Source organism: Gossypium hirsutum, chromosome A04, assembly GCF_007990345.1.
Source record: "Gossypium hirsutum isolate 1008001.06 chromosome A04, Gossypium_hirsutum_v2.1, whole genome shotgun sequence".
Lineage (NCBI taxonomy): Eukaryota > Viridiplantae > Streptophyta > Magnoliopsida > Malvales > Malvaceae > Gossypium > Gossypium hirsutum.
The window spans coordinates 55842688-55859412 of record NC_053427.1 but is presented as its reverse complement, the minus strand read 5'-3'; the positions used below and the strand labels follow the sequence as shown (position 1 = coordinate 55859412).

Sequence of the window (16725 nt, the reverse complement as noted above, 5' to 3'; positions counted from 1 at the left end):
ATGGGCATGTTGTCAGACCGTGTGCCCCCTGCACGTAAAAATTTCAAGCCAGTATGCATGGTAGTAAACACAGGGCAGAGACATAGCCGTGTGTCTTAGCCGTGTGGAGGACACGGCCTCTGGCCACTGGCGTGTGCCTTGGTCATGTGCCCCTTATTGGATACTGACATTAGAAACAGAATGTCAAGGTTTTTAGACACGAGCTAGGACACAGGCGTGTCATGGCCGGGCCATAGACACGGGCGTGTGTTAGGTCGTGTGAAAACCACTGTAGGTTCAAATTTGGAATTAAATTCACACGGGTATGGGACACGGGCGTGTCCCTAGATGCTTAGGCCGTGTGAGTCACACAGGCCATCAGCACGACCATGTTATAACGACCACATGGGGGTGTTGCCCTTCCACACAAGCTTGTGCCCTGTTTTAAGAATCATTTTTATTTAGTCGATTTAAGGACCTGAGTTGGTTCCGAAGGGTTTCCAAAGAAATTTTGAGGCCTTGTAGGCCCACTTTAAGGAGTTTAAATAGAGTTCTAAAGAGTTTTAAATTTAATCAAGTCTCGGTGACTCAAAAACGAATGTATGCATGGCTTCGTACCCAGTCCTGGCCTCAGACTCTAGTAAGGGGTGTTACATTGTCATCTTTTTTTCCCACTTAATTTACTTATATACTTAGATTTAATTTAATTAATTACTTTAACAAGGCTTAATTAAACTTTAATCCTTAATTTATTAAATCTAATGACAATTAACATCACATCCCACATTCATTTAAAATTGGTTTATTAGCCAGTCATTTGGATAATTGCTATTTAAATCCCCAAGCCTTATTCTAACTAAAAATTTATAGCGATTAAATTTTTGCGATTTAGTCTCTGAGCCTTAATTACTCACAATTTCGACTAAATCTCTTAACCAATTTTCAATTCATTAATATGCTAATCCCATAACATCTTTATTTAATATTTACAAACTCGTTTATGGAAATGAAGTCTCGAAATTGTATTTTTTAACATCACTAAAAATTGAGTCGTTACAAAAATATTTATTTAAATTTAATTATAAAAGTGAAGTTAATTTTTAAATTGTAGAAATAAATTCTTTGAATTTGCTATATGAATTCGATTGTATGCGCTTTATAAATTAAGTTTGTGCTACGCGCAGAAGTTGACGGGGAAGGAAAAAGGGCCGGGGCTGGCTTTCCCTTTTCAGTTAGGATTTTTGGATGTTGTTGGGCTTTGGGTCCACGAACTAAAATCGCAATTTGAACTTAGAAGAAGGCCAAGCCGAAGCCTGGGCCAGAACTGAAGGTGAAGCAGCTAACACACCATAGAGATCTGGCATCCCTCCGCTAAATTCTGCTGTAAGATCTCTATTAACCAAAGAAGAATAATAGTAATAGTAATAAAATCGAATCTTCTTCTGCTGAAACGCTTTGCTTTCTAGTTTCTAGACAGAAATTCGATCAGCTCTAGTAGTTTAATAGTAAGGTTTTTGTTTCTCCGTTAGTTTATTTATTAAATCAATAAATTGAAGCATATTAACATATGGGTTTATTTATTTACCCTTTTTTTTTCCTGGAATGAATATTCATTCAAGTTCGATATTCATGGGGCGGGAAGTTCCAGTTTAAGGTTTATTTGAGAAATAATTTCAATAATGATTTTATTTTGATTTCTGATGAGTTTTAATGTAAATGTAATTTTGGTGCCAAACTTTAATTAGTTAATTTATAGTATAATAATTCAATTTTGTTTTTCTGCCAAAGGAGAATTGGATAGGCATATTTCGAATTAAGATTTTATCTGTATTTTCCTCGGTTGATTGTTTCTCAAATTGTTGTCACAGAGTTATATAAAGAAGAAAGATCTCCTTGAATTTTATTTTTGAAGTAAGAAGGTGAATATGGGTGCTTCGGAAGAGAACAGTGCCTTGTTTCCAATCTTTGTGTTGACTATAATGGCTCTGCCATTAGTGCCATACACTATAGTTAAGATATTAAACACATTCTCGAAGAAGGCAATGACTATCCATTGCCAGTGTTCTGTGTGTTCTCGGTCTGGGAAGTATAGGAAATCAATTTTCAAACGGGTAGATATGCTTCTGATTGTATTTCATTTATCGTCTGGAACTTTGTTTGAATTTGATAAGTATTTGTGATATTTTGGATTGTTTTTGCAGATCTCGAACTTCTCAACTTGTAGTAATCTGACCCTTGTGCTTCTCTGGGTTGTCATGGTGGTGCTGATATACTATATCAAGCATACAAGTCATGAGGTAATCCATTTGTTCTTAATATCTGATGACTACATGATTTAATCTAGTAGTCAGCTGCTAAACCTCATCCTCTCTGCTGGAACTTTGGGTTTAGGTGAAGAATTTATATCTTATGTGTGGTTTGAGAAAGTATAGGCATCTGTTCTCACCTATTTGTTTTTGTTTTTGGATGTGGACTGAATGTTCATATGCTAGTATCAGCTTGGTCATGTATTAATATATTAATGCTAACAGCCAGTTGGTTGTTTCTTCAACATTTTATACTCTGTATGTGATGTGCCTTGGCTTGTTTCTCATGATAGAACATGATTTGTCTTCATTTTTCTTGGTTTGCAGTTTAAAGTATTTGAGCCATTCAGTATTCTTGGTTTGGAACACGGAGCCTCAGATTCAGACATAAAGAAAGCATATAGGAGACTTTCCATACAGTATCATCCTGATAAAAATCCAGATCCAGGTTATAGGTTTAATTTTTTGTTCCATATCTGGTTTTTGTAATACATTGATTTTTTGGAAGACCTAATACCTATCTACCATTTCCTCCTCCCGGCTCTTCTCAGAGGCCCATGATTATTTTGTTGAATTCATTTCAAAGGCTTATCAGGCCCTGACAGATCCAGTCTCTCGGGAGAATTTTGAAAAGTATGGCCACCCTGATGGCAGGCAGGTAACAGATTCTTTGTTTCATCTTTTGTTGCAGACGCTGCTAGTTTCATGAACAAGGGATTTTGATTTTTTCTTTTTCCAATTTTCTTGGATTCTTAATTTAGGGGCTTCAAATGGGTATAGCCCTACCTCCATTCCTGTTGAATATTGATGGAGCATCAGGTGGAATACTTCTTTTAGGAATAGTTGGAGTATGCATCCTTCTGCCTTTGGTGTTGGCTGTTATATATCTTTCAAGATCAGCCAAATACACTGGAAATTATGTGATGCACCAAACATTGTCTGCCTACTACTATTTCATGAAACCTTCTTTAGCCCCAAGGTATAAATTTTTACTGTATAAAAGTGCTTATAAAAAGTTAACTACTACTTTGTATTTCTAAATTATATAGAAAATTTCAGTAATGGCTTGAAATTTTCACACCAGCCAGAAGTTCAACTAGGCTAATGAGAGAGATACTTCTCTCGCCTTACTCCTGGTTGCATTGACGCTTAGCATCATAAAGACTTGAAGTCAATAGTGTCAAACAAAAAGCTTTCATAAATTACACTTCAATTGACCATGTTCGACAAGGCTTGCTCTTATTTTTCATTTTGTTTCTCAATATCATCCTAATTTTGCAGCAAGGTCCTGGGTGTATTTATAAAAGCTGCAGAATTCATGGAAATTCCAGTACGGCGAAGTGATGGGGAACCCCTTCAGAAATTATTTATGTTGGTTAGGAGTGAGCTAAACTTGGACCTCAAGAATATTCGCCAAGAACAAGCCAAGTTTTGGAAGCAGCATCCAGCTTTAGTAAAGGTGGCTGACATGCAACCTTGCTTTCGTCTATTTCTTTTATGCTACGTTTGGTAGGAACATTATTTATTCAGCACGTTTTATTATATGAGTTAGCTATAAGCTAATTTCAATTGGTAATTTTTAGCCACTCACATAACTTGTTTTAGGAAAGGAGAAGGGAAATTTTTTGTTTTCTTTTAAGAGGTCTTATTTTTACAAAAGTTTTTCCTCATCTTTCTAATTTCAAGTTTAAATTTGTACTAACTATTCTTTATTTTATGTCTAACTATTGTAATACATACATAATAAATAAGCTTTTTCCTCATGTTATTACATCAATAGCCAAACGGAGGCATTAGTATCTCATTGTTTCAAATACTCCGAAGTTAAGGCTCATTCTTCTTGCTGCTTTATATTACTTACCTTTGTACTTTTCAGGCAGAATTGTTGATCCAAGCCCAGTTGACTCGTGAGTCTAAAGCTCTGACACCAGCTTTGTTGCGTGATTTTAGACGTATGCTAGAGCTTTCACCCCGCCTTCTTGAGGAACTAGTGAAGGTGAATTTAAATTTCTCAGTTCTTCTAGCACGATAATGGATTTGTTGCACTTGATTTTTGAAAATCCTCTCTTGCACATGCATTCACATTTGAGCATATTGATAAGATTAGCTCCTGATTTTTACTGTTTCTCTAAAGATGATTGATATTATTCTTGAAACTTTTTGGTACTCTTGTGGCAGCTAAGCTTTTGAAAGATTTAGTAAGAAATCAAGTGCATTTACTATCTCAGTCTCTTTGGTAAAGAAGTGAAAAAGAACAAGTTGGTCTCACAGTCCGTTGCAGTCCCTCTTGCTAGTCATAATATTCTAGATAATTAGTGCATTAGGCCCTAATATTTTGAAATTCCTAGACAACAAAACCATTTTGTTCAATAGCAGGCAGCGTTGTGTGAGTGCATTTTCTAGGTGCTATGCTATCTTAATACTTTTTCGGAAAACTGATGCTTGCAAGTGAAAATTTTCTATCAGCATTCATTGGAAGCTGTAATGGTCACTATGTTATATATGGATACAGATGGCATTGCTACCACGTACTGCTCAAGGGCATGGATGGTTGAGACCTGCTATTGGCGTGGTTGAGCTTTCTCAGAATATCATTCAGGTATGCCTATAAACTCTTTGGGAGGAATCTTTGAAAAAAAGTTTGGTGCTTTCCTTGTGAATGATTTTATGGTGCCATATTATGTTACCTCCATATATGCGTTCATTTGCAAAATATCAAAAGGAAAATGTTAATATGCAGCATAATAAATTGTTTGCTTTGCATATGCTTGGCGTTAAGGTGAGTTTAAGAAGGATCAATTTCCTAAATGGACCCAATATAGGCTTTTTCTTTTCTTTTCTTTCTTTTTTCTTTAGATTTAGCAAGTTGTATTTCCTTTTAGGGATTGGAGTGGAATATTAATTTTTGGTCACACACTGCTGTCTCAGTTGTCTATGTGTGTGTGTGGCGCCATTGGCAATCCTTTCATTTTGTTTTTCCTATTGCATTTGACCAATTCTTTTTGTTTTTTTGTTATCTTCCTTACTGCAATTTCATACTAAATCCCTATTTGTAAACCTTCTCTTCTAACAATTCTACAGGTTGTCTTCACTGCGACTTGTTTCTAATACTGTTATATCTAGTCATCCTCTATTAGTTTATTAGAAGTGTCATTCTTCTTATTTTATTATCTCTCTCCCTCTCAACAAATTGATGAATAGTTTTATTTTTTAATTATTAATTGAGCCAGGCTGTTCCGCTAAGTGCTAGAAAGGTTGCTGGGGGATCTAGTGAAGGTGTTGCACCCTTTCTACAGTTGCCGCATTTTAGCGAGGCCATAGTTAAAAAGATAGCACGGAAGGTAGTCATATACTTCTTTTATTGGTTTTGTACTGCACTAAGAGAGTTGTGATGCATCTGCAAGAATTCTATGTTGCCACCTGTATTTAGGCTGCTTTTCAGGTTGTATCCTTTGGTGCTTGGTTAATATCTATGTATCAAGGCACACCATGTGAACCATTTGATGACGTTTTTGGATTAAGTTATTTGTGGATTAGAAAGAAAAACACTGGTTAAGTAGCTGAAGCCTCAGAGACTTCAGATTGAAAATTTTACATTCATGGAAATGGTTAAATTGTCTTAGAATGAAGCGAAAATATTCCATTGTTTAGTTGACAGATTGGCAAATGCTCTATAAAAGATGTTTGCCTTGATGTTGTGGTAACATGCAAGAATCATGGGACATGGCATTACCGAACATTTTGCACCTGCTTTCCTATTATTCTTTGGTTTGAAAAATTTTCTCACTATGTCTGCAGAAAGTGCGAACGTTTCAAGAGCTTCGTGACATGACCTTAGAAGACCGGGTTGAACTGCTGACTCAGGTTGCTGGATTATCTTCTACTGAAACCAAAGATGTGGAGATGGTTCTTGAAATGATGCCTTCCTTGACAGTTGATATCACGTGTGAAACAGAAGGTGAAGAGGGGATACAAGAGGGTGATGTAGTCACTATGCATGTTTGGATCACACTCAAGCGTGGGAGTGGCCTAGTTGCTGCTCTTCCCCATGCTCCTTACTACCCCTTCTTCAAGGAGGAGAGCTTTTGGTTACTGCTTGCGGACCCTGTATCTAATGATGTGTGGATCTCCCAAAAGGTGAGCTTCATGGATGAGGTTGTGGCCATAACCGCAGCGTCCAAAGCAATTCAGGAGTTGAAGGAAGTGTCAGGGGCAAGTCTGAAGGAGACAAATGCATCTGTTAGAGAAGCTGTTGAAAGCGTAAAAAGTGGTTCAAGGTTAGTCATGGGCAAGTTCCAGGCTCCTGCTGAAGGAAATTACAACTTGACTGCATTCTGCTTGTGCGACTCTTGGATTGGTTGTGATAAGAAGACAAACCTAAAGATAAAAATATTGAAGCGGAGTCGAGCTGGTACAAGGACTGGTGCCTTGACAGAAGAGGGAGCTGGTATGGAAGAGGGTATTGAGGAGGAAGAGCAGGAAGAAGAAGATGAATATGATGATTATGAGAGTGAATACAGCGAAGATGAAGAGGATGAAAAAGATTCGAAGAGGAATGGAGTTGTGCCTGCTGTTGGTGCCGCTGCTGAAAGCTCGGACAATGAGTGAAATTCTTAAATTTTCATTCACTTTGTGGGAACAGAAGGGATGTATTTTTTTTTTAATGTTGCTATAACATTGATTACACGATATACAAATTCACATCTTGATATGAACTTAAAATGTTATTTGTTTGTTTCATACAATCTTTAAAACCATTCACTATTTTGTTCAGTAGCTTTGATTAGTGAATATGTAGACACACACACACACACAAGAACCACTGAATATAGAACATATGCCATTAAGATTGCGCTTGTTCAGCCTTTGAAATCAAAAGTTTCACAAATCATCTTATTTTACGCTGTACAAAATAGTTTTGACAATCCTACCTAAAAGAACTGAAATTTTCACAAAGTATTTCTCCAACTACATGAAAAAGATGAAAACTAATAAATAAAAAACATGATCATTTTCTAAATGCCTATATAAAATTTTTAATATCACTATACTAGCGTACTCCTTTTGATAATTCTTTTTATTGTTTCATAGTAAAGATAAACATTTGGGTCAACTATATCCGTACTTGTTATGATTTTTTCTTTTATCTTTTAATTATAAAAAGTTATAAAACAATCACTTTTAACTATTTGAATTTTTTTTCTGGTCACCAACTATTAAATAATTTTAATCTTCATTATTTATATATAGGGTCAATTTAGTCTTGATTCTAAAAAAACATTTAACCCTTAACATTTACACATTGAGCAATGAATGAACTCGCATTATCAATCGTCAGAGCCAACATCAAATAACAAATTTCATTGATAAATAGGAGCAATTAGAATACTACCACTTAAACCTTTTATAATGTTGTCCTTACATTTGACTTAATGGAAAAATAAAAAATAAGAAACAAAAGACTCAAATTTTAAAAAATAACCAATTCAATTCCTTAAAAAAAATGTACTCACTTCGTTACAATCCAATTTCAAGTCTAATAGCCTCAATTTTTTATGTTTTGAATTGCTTCATCAATGGGGTAATTGTCATTGAGAGCTATCATGCTTCTAACCATTTGAAGCATAAGTAAAGCCATGTAATCAAAGATTATCTAGTTTAATTATAAAATACACATTATGTATTGAATTAATTAATTTGTAAATATTAAGGGTTAAATCTTTTAAAAATAAAATTAAACAGAAATAAATTTGTTATAATATAAATTTTAATAACCGCCACATTATCATGCCATTAGTTTACGTAAACATTTTAAAAAAAATTAAATCACTTTCTTAGCAAATATTGTCCAACCCAAACTTTTTACCTAGAGCTCTTTCCTACCGCAATGCTAAATTTGCCCCCAAAATACTTGACAGCTTGCAGAAGAACCCGGTAAGAATTAAATACCAGTTAACTGGTTCCCAGATAATCTGTTAATTGACGTTATAACAAACTTATCACAAGCAAATTTACCAAATAAGTACCTCCAAATTCACATTTACTCCTATTAGCTTGACCATACTTTATGTCCCCAAAACAAGGGATTATATGCTTTCTTAAATTCAAAAACCAGAGCTAATTGATGACTAAAACATGAAACTAAGAAAAATTATCAGTGTCGCGGACTATCTTCATTGAAGGAAGCACGATTGCAGCCACCGGATTACCCTCCAATCCTCCGCCTTCGTCAATGATCAATCTAAGACCTTCTATGTGAAGTTTCCCATGGTGACCACTCACCAAAATTGTTTCAGTTAGCTCCTGCATGATATTCAACACCAACACTTGCATCAGTCGACTTCATGTCATGAGAATCATTTTATTAAGTGAGCGCATGGATACCAAAGGTGAATATGAGTTGTGTGATGGGCTGTGAACCATTCGTTACCTTGGGGATGTCCCAAACATCCTTTCTCCCACTGAGATCTGTGACCTTGGGCACACGAGCATCCCTGGCTTTCAAAAATTCCAGCTGCTCTCGGACATTTTTACCTCTCTCTAAACCAGCATGTACAGCAATTAATTTACAATGCTTAACTCCTTCCTGTGTCTCAATACAGACATCATCCTGCAGAAATTGCACACTGAAAACACTAAGTCTCCACTTTCACTTTGTATAGTTAAGACTATAACAATATAGCTAACCTGCATAACATTGTTACAGGAGACTGCTAGTAACTTTGTTTTGCAATTCACTGTTAAAAGTATTTTTGGCACATTCTGACCACACAGTATTCTAAATGCCAAGAAGAGCAAATAGATGAGAAGTTGAATTGAAGGAATACCTCTTCATGAACCCAAGCCATATCTGCTAGAAATTTCTTGTGGTCTTCTGGAACAGCCTTCATCAACTCTTGGACATCAAAAATAAATCATGGTTTTTGTTAGAATAAGATCAATTAAATCCATATTGAAGATTAAACCACTAAAAATTCTGCCAGTCAAACATAACATACACTACTGAAAACCATCAATCTAATACTATCATTCCTTCCTTCAAAAGCATACAACCAAGTATCATAACATAAAAGGAATCGACCCAATACTTGGATCATACCTTCCAAAATCTCAACTAAAATTGCATGACTAAGGACCAAACGCAACAACCACTTCAAAAATGAACACCTAAGAGTATTAATCTCTATATACCAATGAATTAAATCCATACAAGAAAAAGGAATAATCCAAACACCCAAAATTAAATTAAAAAAATGAAAAAACATGCATTACCAGAAGATCCATGAGAAACTCCATAAGATTCAAAGGTAGGAGCAGCATCATAAATTGAGCCTTTGTAATCAATCCCTTTGGCAGCATTAAACTTAGCCTTTATCGAACCACCCCATCTCCTCCCTTGCAAATGCATCTTTTCATACCCTTCTCCCTTATACCACCCTTCTCTTTCCTCATTATCAGCATACTCCTGCCATGTCTCCTTCGCTTCAAACTCACCTGCCAACGCCCCCACAAACCCGCCGAAAGCAAAGTCATGGTTTCCCGATAAAAAAACATGCTTCTGATTTGGATATCGCTTGGGCAAGGTGATTAAAAAATCCATCACTTTGCGCGTGTCGGGTCCACGGTCACAGTAATCGCCTAGGAAGATAACGGTGGAGGTGTTGAAGGAGTCAGGGTCGATTTGGGATCGGAGGTTGGACCAAAGATTGAGGAGTTTGGTGAGGTAGCCATGGATGTCCCCTACGCAGATTACAGTTCTAGGTTTGTTGTTGGGATCTGTCATTCCCTTTTTGATAGAAATCAAAAGGGGTAAGCAAAAAATTGGAACAGTGAATAGTTGATCCTTTGTTTCTCCGGGTTTGGTCGGGAATCCGGGAAGTTATCAGTTCTGTAACTGTTTTCTTTTTAATGGAAATAAACGATTCCATATTCATAGGAGTTACCTCAATTAAGCTAAACTATCAAAATAGTAATTTGATTCATATTCCATTTTAATCCCTTATATTTCAAATATTAAGTTTAGTCCCTTGTAATTAGTGTAATGGTAAGCATATATGGCATATTAAATTATCATTTTAAATAAAAATTTTACTTTAAATTCTATCACTTATTCATATATTTTTTTCATTTTAATAATTTAAATTTTTTTCTTTTATGTTTTTTAACTTTTTTCTTTTTTTTATTTTATATTCTCTTACGCTTCTTCCTTTATTTTTCTTCCTTCTTCATTTCTTTTAACACATTTTTTCTAGCAAAGTGGGGCTAACAATACAACAATTAAGAACAAACTCAAACAACAAGGAAATTGGGGTGGAAAAGAAAAAGATTGATTTGGATAAAGGGGTTTTACGAGTATTGGTTTAGATAACCAAACATCCGAAAAAAAATTTGATTGGAAAAATGTATTAAACTATTCACATCCCTAAACTCATTTTTAACACTTGTAGATATAAGGAAAGGTATCGTCAACCCCTCGATAAACAGAAAAACGAAAGACTCCACCCAAGTAAATTGTGTATCACAAATCCGCCAGAATTAGTACGCGCTCATATAGGCTCAGGTCATTAAATTTTTACCAAAGGAACGATCTGGTACAATATGTAAGCCCAAGACTCCGCCAACACCTGTAGGCAGGAAACTGCCATACATGGAAATTACGAATCCACCATTCGCACTAGGGCGGTTTAAAGACCCTTAAATACCTAAAGGTAAGCTAGATTACTCAAATGAGTGGGGATATTTGTCTTTGAATTGAGAAGAAGGATTCCCTAATATGGATAGGTTTCCTGAAGACTGCTCTTAATCACCACGAGAGAAAATTTTGAGAACGAAATCTTCTTTAAAGGTGGGGGAGTTGTCACACCTGGCCCCCTAAGTATCCAACATAAAAAAAAAGCCCGGGAGCCAATTTGATGAAAAAGGGAATTTGAGGGCTTTAATGAGATATTTAGAAAACTTGAGTGGCTAGTTATGGGATCATTAAATTTCAAACCTAGTTTAGTTAGATTGAAATCAACTAATTCCATAGTAGGAAACATAATAATTAGGATTGAGTGGCGGCAATGGTCTATGGAGACCTTACCGATGGAGTATATATATGTGTATGTATGGGAACATAATTCCTCTTAGTTCTAATTCCAAAATATTTCTCTCTAAGCATCATCTTCTTCATTAGCCCTAAAGAAGAAGAGGATATAGTTGAAGGAAGTTTTGCATGTTGCAACCATAATGCTAATTTTAAGTCTAGAAGTAGAAAGATTGGGAAATAGTAAGTTTCCTTATTCCTTTGAACTTATAGATTGAAGAAAATGAGTAGTAAGAATCCTCTAAAATTTTGTATAATTATAAATTTTGGGTTCTAAAGTTGTTTGTATACAAGTAAATCGATAAAGGGTTGTTATGCTTAACTGTCAAGACGAAAAATGCTGTGATGTTTGGACAAGCTAAGTTGTTAAGGACAAGGAAGCAAGGTGAGTTTCTACCTCCCTTTTCTGGTATGCTGTGTGTTTAGCATGAATGTGCATTAATTCTAGAGTGAGTCCCATGATGATGCATGTTTTCTATTGCATGTGAATGGTTGTCTTCTAGAGGTTAAGTAAGTTATGTGTATCTGTCAGCATTATGTTATGAAAGCCCTGTAATGTTTGTTTGTTAATGGTGAGACATGAGAGGGGGTTATTAAAGGGTTTAGGTGAAGTTAGGACGGGAAAAAGGGGTGACTCTATAGATACCGTCATACGGTGTCATTGTGTGCACCCGTGATATGCGAAGCTCCAAGCCTTGTGGAGGAGACACTATGATGTTCAAGCATCAAAGTTAGGACAACAAATGGAGGAATGGTTGGAATATAACAGAAAAAGTGAATAAGAAATATCATGGCCAGGCCATGGGTCTGATCGGAGGCTATACGCCAAAAATGAGTAAGACCATAAATGAAAGATGTTATGGAATCATGATAGAAATGAGTAAGACCATTGCTAAAAAACGCTATGACATCATATGAAAGCGCGCCAGAATGGTAAATAGGACTAAGATCATAACTGAAAGACACTATGACATCCTTTAGTAGTCCATCGGGATGATAAACATGGTTTATACTGTGTAAGACCATAATTGAAAGACGTTATGGCATCATAGATAGTCTGTCGGGACATTAAACATGGATAGTTTGCCAGGACAGTAAACATGGGGATCCCAATATGTAAGTCCATATTTAGACTATGACAACCAATGGAATCTGTCAGGACATTAAACATGGTGTATACTGTGTAAGTCCATAACTCGGTTGTGGCAACATAGAGAGTCCACCAGGATAGTAAACATGGTGCGACCTGTCAGGTTAAAAGACTTGGGAACTTCCACTAAGACCTTTAACTTGGGGTAAAAGAGTGAAAAATCGTAGCTCGGTTGCATCATCATGAATACTCAGCAGATAAGTAACACCCCTAACCTGTATCCGTAGCCGAAACAGGGCTACGAGGCATTACCAATCAATTACAACATACAACATACAATTCTCATACATGAATCTATTATCACATAAAAATTAATCATATTGTACCTTATAAGGCTCTACGAGACCTTAAAACATGCTTAAAAGAGGTTCGAGACTAAACCGATAACATTTAAAAACTTTAAGGAACTTATAAAATTTTTATGCATACAGGGTTCACACACCCGTGTGAACAGGCCCTGTGCCTCACACGGCCACCAAACACGCCCGTGTCATAGGCTGTGTGAAAACAGGACATACATACTGACTTGCACCACACGGTCGAAGACACGCCCGTGTGCCATGGCTGTGGGAAAACTGGGGGGTATACTGACTTGGGTCACACGGCCAGCCACACGCCTATTTGCCAGCCCGTGTGTCACACACGGCCAGTAGACACACCCGTGTGTCTAAGCTGTGTAACTTACTGACTTGTTTTAACTCAGTTAAAGCAGATACGCAGTCGAAACACACGCCCGTATGCTTAACCGTGTAGGGCGAAATTAGGCTTGGTTTAAGCCATATTTCTCATTCTCCTCAAGCATACCTATACCACATCATTTCATACCATTTCAATACAGTCAAAGGCAACCAAAGCATGCTATTTTATACATATTTCATGCCATTTATAAACCATTCATTCAACCCCTAAAATCATAACCAAAAACATACCACATCAATATGTCATATCCAACATTTTTCACCTAACTTACTTATGATATTCTCATCATTTTATCAACTAATTCATGCCACAAAATATACCAATTCATCATCTTAAAACTAAGCCATAACATGTCATTTTTTTCTCAACTATGATACATCATTGATAATTAGCCAAATCAATTAACTATCTAGCCAACACATGAACTATACTAAACTTGCCAAAACATAAGGCATTATATTTATCATATATCACTTATCAAACTTATGAATTAAGCCAACTTATATGGCCAAATACACACCAACATTTACAAGCCAAATCTCATGGCTAAAATCATAACTCAAAACGTATTATCATATCACTAGCTTATACATGCCTTATACCATATTTACAAAGCATCCAAAAGTACCAACAAGTAGTCGATAGTGTGATGATGGTTCCTGATGATCCCTAATGTCCGAGCTAGCTTTAATAATCTATAAAACAGGGAAGAACACACAAAGTAAGCTTTAAAAGCTTAGTAAGCCATATACAAATAAATTACCACATGATTCAACTCCATTTCCATCAAATAAGCAAACTATGAATAAGCATATATAAGTTTACAAACCTTTCCCAATGTATACATATTCAATATCACATGTGAATTCATCAAATACTTCCCTTTTCAATACCTGTATGAATCTCATACATACCTGAGTCACTTAACTCGTTCACACATTCTTTCTCGACTTGACTTTTCCCGTTGAACCTTTCAAAATTGTTAAGGATACTCGAAAATCATGTATAGCTTGTATAATACCATATCCTAAATATGGTCTTACATGTTATCACATATCGATGCCAATGTCCCAAACATGGTCTTACACGAAATCATATAACTATGCCAATGTCCCAGACATGGTCTTACACGTAATCACAATACAATGCCAATGTCCCAAACATGGTCTTACATGTAATCACATCTCGGTAAACCTAATGTCATGACATTTGTTTCCTATACTATTCTTAAGGTTCGTATGGGACTTTCATATATCATAACTTTGACGATTCTTGCTCGTATTTGCTCGTTCAACATTCATAGCAATTCAATGACAAATAAACATTTATAAATCAATTTAAAGGTGTTTATCTGCATATGAATTTACCTCGTATATACGTTGAACGAATCAGATCGACTACTTGACAACTTTCGATTTCCCTCGATCTAAATTTGATTTCTTTCTTTCTTGATCTATATGAATTAAAATTTAACTCATTTAATCACCTATTCATTCAATTTCATCCAAAAATACCTATTTGGGCATTTTTACACTTTAGCCCTAAAGTTTTACATTTTTTTCTAATTTGGTCCTTATTTCACAAAAACACAAATTACACTAAATTTGACAAAACTCATGCTTGGAAGAATTACCATAGTGCCCCTAGCAGCCCATATTTCACATTTATTTACACATTTAACCACACAATTTCATGTTTTCACAATTAAGTCCCTATTTGACATTTTTGTCAAAAATCACTTAACAAAACTTTAATATCTATCATCAAGCTTTCATATTTCATCATAAATCATTCAAAAATAAAAAATTCATCAATGGAAATTCACAAAATCACCAAAAAACTCAAAAATTAGGGCACAGGCTAGTTAGTACTCAAAGCAACTATCACAAAAATGTAAAAATCATCAAAAATCAAGCTTAAAACACTAACCAATCAAGCTTGCAAGTGTCGAACCCTAAAATGCTCTCCAAAGCCTTATTTTATTTTGATATTAGGTTATGGATGAAGGAAATGAGATGATTTTTGATTTTGTTTTATTTAGTCTAACTTAATAAATTTAAATTAAATATTTAACCTTAATGAAACCATTATAAGTTCACCTAATATATGCCCATTTATGTCAAATTTCACTATCAATGGTCTAATAACCTCATAAGGACCTTCCATTTAATAAACCATAGCAATTAAGCACTTTAAACAAGTAGAATGCAACTTTTTTATTTTACGCAATTTAGTCATTTTTCTCAAATTGAACAATTAAACGATAAAATTAACTCACAAAATTTTCACACATACATGTTGTCATGCTGTAAACACATAAAATAATATTAAAATAATTTTCTGACATCAGATTTGTGTTTCTAAAACCACTATTCCGATTTAACTAAAACTAGGTTGTTACACGATATGGTGAACATGAGACTTCACAAAGTGAAAAATCTTAGCTTGGTGATGAATTTTGGAAAAGAACACTAAATGGAATGGACTCTAAGGCTTATTGAACAAGAGGATGTACCAAATGAAGGAGCGAAACATCAAGGTCCGCGGATAAAGGCTGAGTTACTAGGATTGACAAGGAAGGAACTCGCCCAAGGTTTGTCTAGGGTGGGTAGTCTGTTAGGAAAAAGGGAGGGTAAGGATTTGAAACCCAATACGCCAATATTAGTTAGCCAATGACTGACATGTGAATCTCCCACCCAAGGCGGCAAAGGGGGAATGAAAAAAAAACTTGGATGAGGTGTTTTTGAGTTTGTATTCCTTATGAACCTCTACCTCAGAGGGAATATGTATACATTACAAATTAAGGAGTCGATCAGCTGTGGGCTTCAAGAAAAAAGGGAAGATAAAGACATATTGATACAATCTGCTAATGGCCAAGGGTGACCAGGGAGTAGAAAAAATATCCTTTAGTGTTTATTTTTTTAAATTTAAATTTTTCTATATGGTTGTCACGTAGAAACTCACTAAATTCTATTCAATTTACCAACGGTTTGTTTTATTTGCAGGAATAAGCTTTCACTTGAAAATTGTGCAGAGGGCTGAGTAGACTTCTCTAACCTGAAGAAAATGAAGGGATAGTCGTAACTGCGTATAGAGGGACACTCCTAGAGGTTATGCCTCACAGCTTTAGTCAAATATTAAATGAAGATGTAAAGTAACGATTTAAAAAAAAAAGAGCAAAAAAAGATGTATATTTTAGTTTAAACTATTGTGTATTGCTAATTAGTCAAAAATATAATTCAAAGGTGTTAACCAGTTATTCAAGAGTTGTATCATTCGGAAAATCAAACTTGGAGAATAGGTCGGGTATGGGTGTTACACAACCAATATGATAACAAGTCACTTGGATGAAATCTTCATCTCTGAATGAGGGTGGCATGAATTTAGTCAATGTTATGGCTTTCTTATGTTTGCACACCTAGTTAGCCTCATCTTTCTTTAGGGCACTCTAGGATTTGACAACTTGGCTGATTTCGAGATCGCCTTGGCTGACATTAAGACTTTTA

The 16725-nt window shown here is 35.5% G+C and overlaps 2 protein-coding genes across 6 annotated transcripts; one reads left to right on the top strand and one right to left on the bottom strand.

Moving 5' to 3' along the window:
- The first annotated feature begins 1250 nt into the window (after positions 1-1250).
- LOC107910274 (dnaJ protein ERDJ2) lies at positions 1251-7025 on the top strand. Of its 5 annotated transcripts, none has more exons than XM_016838080.2 (11): positions 1251-1362; positions 1848-2090; positions 2181-2276; positions 2613-2733; positions 2837-2943; positions 3047-3264; positions 3567-3744; positions 4162-4281; positions 4798-4884; positions 5516-5626; positions 6084-7025. In XM_016838080.2, the coding sequence occupies exons 2-11, from the start codon at positions 1905-1907 to the stop codon at positions 6891-6893; spliced, it is 2034 nt and encodes a 677-aa protein (XP_016693569.2). In that variant the 5' UTR covers positions 1251-1362; positions 1848-1904; the 3' UTR covers positions 6894-7025. The 5 variants fall into 5 exon arrangements, with proteins under 5 accessions (XP_016693569.2, XP_016693565.2, XP_040967291.1 ...); XM_016838076.2 differs by having other exon boundaries at positions 1300-1484; XM_041111357.1 differs by lacking the exon at positions 1251-1362 and adding an exon at positions 1363-1633.
- Positions 7026-8204: 1179 nt separating this feature from the next.
- Positions 8205-10227, bottom strand: LOC107910295 (tyrosine-protein phosphatase RLPH2). Its single transcript, XM_016838106.2, has 4 exons — positions 9558-10227; positions 9113-9180; positions 8716-8895; positions 8205-8588 (listed from the first exon to the last, which is right to left on the bottom strand). The coding sequence occupies exons 1-4, from the start codon at positions 10066-10068 to the stop codon at positions 8427-8429; spliced, it is 921 nt and encodes a 306-aa protein (XP_016693595.1). The 5' UTR covers positions 10069-10227; the 3' UTR covers positions 8205-8426.
- Between the last annotated feature and the right edge of the window lie 6498 nt (positions 10228-16725).